The sequence below is a fragment of the Pterocles gutturalis genome, unplaced genomic scaffold, assembly GCF_000699245.1.
Source record: "Pterocles gutturalis isolate BGI_N339 unplaced genomic scaffold, ASM69924v1 scaffold3624, whole genome shotgun sequence".
NCBI classification, from domain to species: Eukaryota; Metazoa; Chordata; class Aves; order Pterocliformes; family Pteroclidae; genus Pterocles; species Pterocles gutturalis.
Genome location: NW_010127913.1, coordinates 14,982 through 22,986, shown reverse-complemented (window position 1 = coordinate 22,986; position 8,005 = coordinate 14,982). Strand labels below are relative to the sequence as shown.

At 46.8% G+C, this 8,005-nt stretch overlaps 2 protein-coding genes across 2 annotated transcripts in view; one reads left to right on the top strand and one right to left on the bottom strand.

Moving 5' to 3' along the window:
- Nucleotides 1-549: 549 nt before the first annotated feature.
- The window catches only part of PLA1A (phospholipase A1 member A), a 17,391-nt gene continuing 9,935 nt past the window's right edge, over nt 550-8,005 (bottom strand). Inside the window, exons 7-11 of the mRNA XM_010079416.1 lie at nt 6,877-7,044; nt 5,806-5,895; nt 5,248-5,356; nt 2,135-2,299; nt 550-634 (exon numbers count right to left, since the gene is read on the bottom strand). Of these exons, the coding sequence (XP_010077718.1) occupies nt 550-634; nt 2,135-2,299; nt 5,248-5,356; nt 5,806-5,895; nt 6,877-7,044 (617 nt within the window). The remainder of the gene's footprint in view (nt 635-2,134; nt 2,300-5,247; nt 5,357-5,805; nt 5,896-6,876; nt 7,045-8,005) is intronic.
- The window catches only part of NDUFA3 (NADH dehydrogenase (ubiquinone) 1 alpha subcomplex, 3, 9kDa), a 696-nt gene continuing 491 nt past the window's right edge, over nt 7,801-8,005 (top strand). The window contains exon 1 of the mRNA XM_010079417.1: nt 7,801-8,000. Coding sequence (XP_010077719.1) covers nt 7,801-8,000 — 200 coding nt within the window. The remainder of the gene's footprint in view (nt 8,001-8,005) is intronic.

Below are 8,005 nucleotides of genomic sequence, written 5' to 3'. Positions count from 1 at the left end.
AGCACTAATGTGAAATCAATAGGATGTCACTCTGAAAGTGTCTTGTAGATGATAGGACTACTGAGTTTCCCATTGGAGCATTGGCTAAGAACGACTCCTTCCCGTGACAAACCTGAACCACACAGTTTCCACTTGATGAGGAAAAATAGGACTTCTCACCCTTAATATGATGCTCTCAGGACACTTAAAAAAAAAACCAAAAACACAAATTAATCATCCCAATACTCCTATTATGGGAAGAGTGGTATTATCTTTTTCATACAGATCTGAACCTTGACATGAAATGACTTCCCAGTCTCACTTTCAGAGCTGGGTACATAATCCATAAGATAAAAGTCCCAATCCAGTCTTTTAACGGAGAAGTCTTGCTGTAACCAGTCAACCTTGTATTCACTGATATGCTGCACACTTCTTTTCCTTGACATCCCGTCCCTAATGCAGGAAGTAAAAAACCCATCCAGTTTTATGGTGAAAGTATCATCTGTGAGCAGCAGTAGGTTTAGGGCTCCTTTCTGGTTTTGGGTAAGCCTGTATGCTCCAAAGGCAGTGCTAGGCACAAGCAGTGGGCAGCTCATAGGACAGGTCTGTGTTGCTGGGGAGGGTGAGGTTCCAGGGCAAGCACGACATTGTCCTGCTGTGGGAAGAGCACAGGGAAGTGAGGCTGTGCATTAGCAGGCAGAGGTTGCTATGCTAACACAGAGGGAAGCAAGCTGCAGATGGACCTTGTGCTGCTTTGCAAAGGTATGATGAACAGGGTGCTGTGCCCTGGCTGGGATTAATTGGCTGGAGGGGTGCGTATGGGGTTTTGTCCTTCAGCTTTCCACAGCCCCCTTCTGGCAGCACCTTTGTTGCTCTGAGTGCAACAGTGCAGTTTTATGATAAGCATGTAGTTGTGAACCTGTGTTTCTCTACCCACCTACTTCACTGCCAGATCCAGTGCTTCCAGGGGTGCAAATCTCTGCTACTTTTCCAGGTCTGAAAGGCTGTGCTGAGTTCCTGGGACTAATTTGTATTAGGTGGCCCTATAGCTACGATGGTCCATTCTCCTCCTATTACCTTCTATTCTGGGCAGTTGTCCAAAGCAGTGCGAAACTGGATGCAAGTTTTGCATCTTTGTATGCAAGGGCAGCACACCTTTAAGGGAATGTGTCATGCTGTCCCATTCATAAGTGACAAAAAGCCCCGTCTCAACTTTGGAGTGCTTTTCTCTGCAAAGCATGCTAGTAAGGAATAATCCTTTTGCTCAAAGGAGTGCCTGGTGTTTGAATACCTGTCCCTATCTGGACCTGCTGGATATATTTATACTGCCTTGTGCTCAAGTCTCCTTACTGCTCATAAGAACAGAATTTAAATGTGAGCACAGTCTCCCTTCCACTTCTGAGTTTCCCCACTTCAGACTGCCCACTAGCTTGCTTCAGCCTTGAGGCAGCATAAGAGTGAACTCACAAGCAATGTGGACAGACTTTAATGTGTCAGTATAGAGACAGCTATTTTTCTCTGCCTGCAAGAACTCTGGATCTGCAAAACTCCTGGCAAGAATACTGTATTATGGAAAGACCATTATCTCTCTCAGGATGAGAAGGACTTGGCTGCTTCTACCCTGGGTAAGGTAATTATAGCTGAACTCTACAATGCCTGGTCCAGAAAATGTCAAAATAGTTGTCTCTACCCCTGGTCCTTTATAAACCTGTGCAGTATAAGAAGCAGAAATGTGTTACTGGTCTTGTGTTGTCTCATCCTGAAAAATGTGCATCTGTCATATTTCAGATGGGGGCCCACTGCAGACAGGGGAAAGATTGAAAGAGTAAGCAAGGACTAAAGGAACAAATTCTATCTAGTACAAGCTTTTGCCATGGTTTGTGACTTAAGGATCTTCAAAGTGATGTAAGTCGCAGACATTTTCCTTCCATGGCACAACTCTTTTATCCTGGGGGAAGAATTGTAGTAAACCTCTAGAAAACTACTTTGGCAGTTTTTCTCTCTCACAGGTAGAAAATTATTTACATAAGGACACCGAGGGGTTGGGAGAGAGCTCTTCACATCTTTATCTAAAAGGAGAGAGAATGCATTGTTTCAAACCACAGGCTGCATCCACAGGTTTGGTGGATCCCTGTAAGATATTCCTGTGACTTACCTGCTATCGAGAGGCAGCGGGGCTGCACAGAACTTGCCGAAAATGGATGACTCATCCTTCCTCCAAAATTGATTCGTGGGGAGATACTTCAGTGTCACGCTGTTTATCTGGCAGAGAGGAACCGTGTGGGCCAGCACCCGTTTGCCCATCTCCTGTTGCTTAGGTCTGCAGAGAGATGTGAGGAAGAACACTCAGTCAACCTGCGGATGGAGGCCATATGCAGATGTGTTGAAACACTGGAGGAACCAGGGATAGTATGAAGCCCTCGCATAATAAAATGGAGTGAGAAGACTCATCTGTCAAAACAGGACATTGCATGAGAGTCTTACTGGCTGTCTCTCCATGTTTCATCTATGTCTGTAGTCAGGAATGTTTCTGTATAAATATCCTTCCTTCCATCACACATTACAACAACTCTTCTTGCTATTGTATATAGATTGAAACACTGCCCAGATTGCTGCAGAGAGGTAAGTGGTAGATAAGGTGAACATCTATGAAATTATGAATGGCATGGATAGGGATTGGTTGTTCACAATTTCTTCCAGTACACAAACTAAGGGTCATCAAAAAAAGCTAAGAGGTGTCAGGCTCCAACAGATTGCACACTGCACAGAGTACCATTCCTTCTAAGCTGGCAAAATCCTTGCTGTGAGATGTGGATGCTACAAAGTCTACGTGACTTTACAAGTCATGGGAGAGGGGATGGACAAGTTTGTGGAAGACAAAAGCACTGGGAGCTAATATGGACAAAGATCTCACCTTTGTCTCTGAAAGCCCCTGAGAGGTAATTAGTTAGGTGTTGGGATACTATTTGGAGGAAGTGTTGCTACATGCTTACACTGCTTTTCTTTTGTACTTTTCTCTAGATATTTGCTTTTGACAGTGTTGAAGGTGGGATGTTTGGATAGAGGGACTTTTTGCTGTCCCTATGCTCTTAACCAGGTAACAAGAACTGAGAAATGCCAGAGGTCGGGTATACAGACAATGATAATGTAGCCAATGGCTAGAAAGTGGCCATTTGATATAAGTAGGCTACCTCCCTTCTGTGGAGCCCATCCAATGGGCCTTCTTCTGCCTGATCTACTTGGCACCTCTAGGAGCTTGGAGATCATCGATTTCCTTGTGCTTGTGAAGAATATGTGTGTAGCTGATTCAGCGCAATGCCAGAAGCACCTGGGCAACTGCCTGATTAGAAATGTGATGGTAGTGAAAGAGGAAAGGTGACAAAAGGATCAGGAAGAACCTACAATTCTGCTAACCAAAGTTGTTCCCAGGAGTGGGCTGACAGCTGCACTCAGCATCGCCCTAGGCTAAAGTGGCCAACCCAAACCAGTACATCCAGTCCCTCCCTTAGACTGCAGTGGTAGATGCTGGAGGTTTTGTGCATCTGACTGTGTCTGGCTTGAAGATGCGAAAACCAGGAAGCACCGTGAAATTGTGGTTATAAAGATGAAGAATAGATAGCAAATGGAAAACAAACAGAAGGGAGGCCATCTATCTATTGCGTATTGTCTGTGGGCAGGATCCAGCCCTGTCCTAGGACAGAAGAACAAAGTAAGGGTAAGCAGGTTGAAGAAAGTCACTCCAGAGACTGACATTTGGTCCAACCCTACACAACCTTTTGGATGGATGTAGGACTCTTGTCTGGCTTCAGAACTATGTTTTCTTGGGTATGGGGGATGATGTCATGTGATGTGTAAGCAATGGCAGTGCAGATGGGAACTGTGCTGCGTAACAAGCTCCTTGCTCTGTCAGCTCCATTACTGTCTCATTAAAACCTAAGGGTACAGTAAAGCCTCGGGATTGCCTGCCTGTCTCTCTTCCCCAGGCAGCCTTTCTCTCCAGTGCTCACATGCCTCCTGCTGGACACCTATCAAACCCTGTGTCCGACAACTGCAAAAGTAGGTGCTGCACATCTTCCTGAGTCCTGACTCAACCTAGGTGTTACTATTCCCTCCCTCCTGCATCTTTGTAAAAGGCAGAATTGGCTTCCAAGCTGGGGAGGGGTTGAACAGACTGAGCTCCACCAGGCTGGAGTATAAATTCCAAATTGCAGTGCCTGGCTGGAAATCTCTGACCAAGCAGCTATATTATGCTGGAGAGCACCCTTGAGCGTGGCTTCCCCTTCCCCAGTTTTCACCCCTACCTCCTGGTGTCCAGGACCAAAGCAGCTTCAGCATTTTGGCTTAGCTGTAAGGACTATGTGGGAGTCAGCACTGGAACTCCTCTGATCGTAGGAGAGCTGGCAGGGGCTCTTTAGCAGACTATTTTCCTGCTTCTTGAGGCAGCCAGCAGCATGTGCTAGCTGCATGTCTACATTGTGGTTCCCAGCCCACAGCAGTGGGCAGGAAGGTGTAGAAAGAAGAGAGGAAGACTTCTGGGGAACTTCTCTGAGGTGGGGAGTTTCCCCTGTGGTAAGGGCTGTCACACCCTTGTCTGAGTCTGGTTCTTTAATTCAGATACGGTTTGGAGATGGGCGGTGCTTTCAAGAGAGGTCTGTCTGTCTCCACCTGTGTTCTTGGTCTCCTGCCCCCTGAACTTTTGGGAGCCTGGGTGCTTTGCTGCATTACCGCAGAGGCAACAAGCTACTGAACATATTTTTGACTGTGCAGAGACGCACTTGTCTCCTCTTTGCACCTGCTGTCTTACTGGGCATCAAAGGAAATGTCTAAGCCACAAAGTCCCATCAGTCTGGAACCTCTGGTGGACGGGGTCTTGCTGTAGCCATCTCTGTCTGGCAGAGTAAGAGCTAATAACTCTCTGACACTGATTGCAGTTTGAAGTGGCACCCGGCAAGGGTATGGTGTAGAAAAGGAACAAACATAGCAACACAGAAATATGCAAATTTGAGGATCCCGGAGTATACCTGCTGCTTTGTGCACTCAGGGAAGATGTGGAGCTAGCCAGGGTTACAGAGTAATGGCAGCACATGCCTGATTCTTTAGAGCACTTGAGGTAAATGTGGAGGTATTCAGGAGGAAAGGTTGTGTTTCACCACACAGTGACTGCACTCAGTGAGACATGCTATTGTTGTGGCTTTCCTGTACTGTTACAAACATCCTTACACATGGAGCTGGGAAAAAAACAGGCCAGAAGCAGGCACTGTCACTCACATGGTGATCTTTGTGGTGTCCTTGCTGCTGTTGCTGAAGAAAGTGATCTCAATGCTGGTGGCTGTGTTTCTTTTCTTCTGCAAGTGGAACTCAACCAGGCTGTGATGGACTGAGCAAGAGGCAAAGTATGCAGGAGTGAGCTCAGGTACTACTGGTTGAACCTACATCTGCCAAAAGAAGGCCTCTAGCACTCATTCCCTGTCCCCAGAAGCAGAAAGAAGTTTAAAGAGACATAAGAAAGAAGCTGCTCTCTGGGGTATGGGCAGGAGGCAGTAGTCCAGTGTAAACAGACAAGCATTTTCACCACCCTTTACTTCAGTACTGAAGACATGTGGCTATCTTGATCCCGGGCTGTGCCCACACTAATAAACCCATTGGAAAGGGCTTTATGGGGGAGCTGTGCACGGTTATTGCTCTTCAGCTGTGTCCCTCAGACCCCCCCGGGCCACAGCAGCTGATTCTGATGGGGATGGTGGGATTTAACTACCCAGCCTTCCCAGAGGATCTGCCTCATTTGGTCAACACCCTTGTGAGTCATTTCTTTCTCATGCTACTTACCACAGAATGGAGCTGAGGGACTGGTCATTAAATAAACTTTCACTTCCTTGGCCAGCTTGCTCATGTTGACACCTGCCTGCTCCAGCAGGCCTGCAGGAGGAAATACAGCCAGCGCAGGGAAAACCATGAATGACCCAATACACTCACCCTGCCCAACTCTGCAGTCTCAGAGGACAGAGTCTTTCTTTATACCAGTGCAAATGAGAGCAAGCACAGGTTTGTGGTGACTGTTTGACCGGTTAACATCCCCTCAGAAAACCTATTCTGGCTACCCCAGATAACCATCATCAGAGTACTTCTCTGTGGCTTTGTTGCACCTGAGCAAAATGAGCAGGACTAAAGACTACCAAGTCAGGAAACCTAGTGAAGATGGAAATGGAAGTGCAAACACAAGGTACTGGGGAACTAGATTTCTGCATCAAGTGAGAAGAGCACCATAACTTGAGGCCTGCACCACTGACTGGCTGACAGTGTGGCTTGGTGACATGAGGAAGGGCTGGCTGATCTGAGAGCACCTATGCCAAGAGGCCTCACCTTATATTCCTCTGATACCAGAGGTGCAAATAGGACTTCTTGTCCTTGTGCCACAGCCCAGTTGCAGAAGCCTAAAAGAGGCAGCTATTACCTTCTCCCAGTCCAGGGAGCTGATCTCTGGGATGGCTGAATTTGTGAGAAGGAGATGACACAGCAACAGTGAGGGGTTTGTAGAAGAACGGGGCTTCAGGCTTGGGCTAAAATTTCCAGCTGCTTCTCTAAACAAGACAGTTTTTGAGCTAATTGCTCACTTATTAGGTAGGCGATTCTGGAGGCTGTGTTTCAACTTACTTGTGAGCCCTGTGAAACCTTTAAAGATCATAAATATTCAAGACTTTGGTGTTCTACCTTGGGAATTATATGAGCTTTTAGGGTGTCTGTATAGAAGTCTGAAAAAGAAACAGCTTCTCACTATTCCCAGAGATCTAAAGGAAATCCTGCTCAGAGAAATCTGAACTGCGTACTGTGCTCTGCACTGACACCCAACAGGAATGCATTTATCATCTACTCCAGGAAGATCTCATGCTGGTACTGTACCTATTCTGGGACAGGAGAACAGGAACGGGTCAACACAGTCCAGGCAACGTCCATTTAAAAAATCTAGATGACTTGCACAAGGGAACGCCACAATTGGACAGGAATGTTTCAAGGCGCTGACATAGAGATGTACTGCCCTCATGTGATCACAGATCAGATACTTGTAGCCTGCAAGAAAAAAAACACCCAGAGAAAAGCAGCCATGAGCCTTTCTGTTGGCTTCGGTCTTCCTGCATGTTCCCAAGGAACTGAGAACTGCTCTTACTGATTCTGCAGCCATCCCCCTCCCATTAATACCAGTTTGCAGAGCATCTCTGTGAGCACAAGCCCAGATCCTGCTGCAAGAGAAGTTACGCAAGAAGTTACAAGTGAATCTCACAGATTAACAGAGTCCCCCAGAAGAGGAGGACCACAGGGCTGCCATGTCTCTATCGGTGTACCATTGTTGAGGTCCCAGGCTCTTTGCAAGGGGGTACTATAGCTTTGACTCCCACCTGCACTGGGACCCCATCTGTGGGAAGTGAGATGCCATAGGTGTCCCCTGTAATCTGAACTACAATGTAGCTGGGCTCATCCAGAACATACTTGAATATTTACCCACACTATTTACTGTGCAAAGTCCTATTCTCTAGAAGTAAAAGGCAGTAATTCTACAAGCTGCCTCTCTAAGTACAGACACAGCTTGAAGCATGAAAACAAAAAGAAACTTTTGCTAGTAGTACCTAAGAGCCTTTCTAGCAAAAATGTTTTCTTTGTTGATACAAACTCTACTCATACTAGGGTCTTGGCTCATACAGAAGTGTCACAAAAATCATGTCTCTTGACAGTGGTGCTGCCACTGTGATTTTAATTTCAGGTGCTTGTTGTACTGCTGAGAGGAAACATGGGCCATGAATCTCTGCTGCCCTGTGCCTTTACATATATATGTGTATATATTGGGCGAAGGAGCCTGTGATTGCTGTCAGCATTGGCATCGCCACCCTGGCCATGGTCTCGCTGCTGCTGAGCCCCTACAACAAGTACTTGGGGATGATCAACTGGGCGATGCCATACACCTACCTGGTGCTGCTGTGGGATGACGGGGCGATGCCAGACATCCCCTCCCACCCCTGCGACGAGAAGGGGCCGA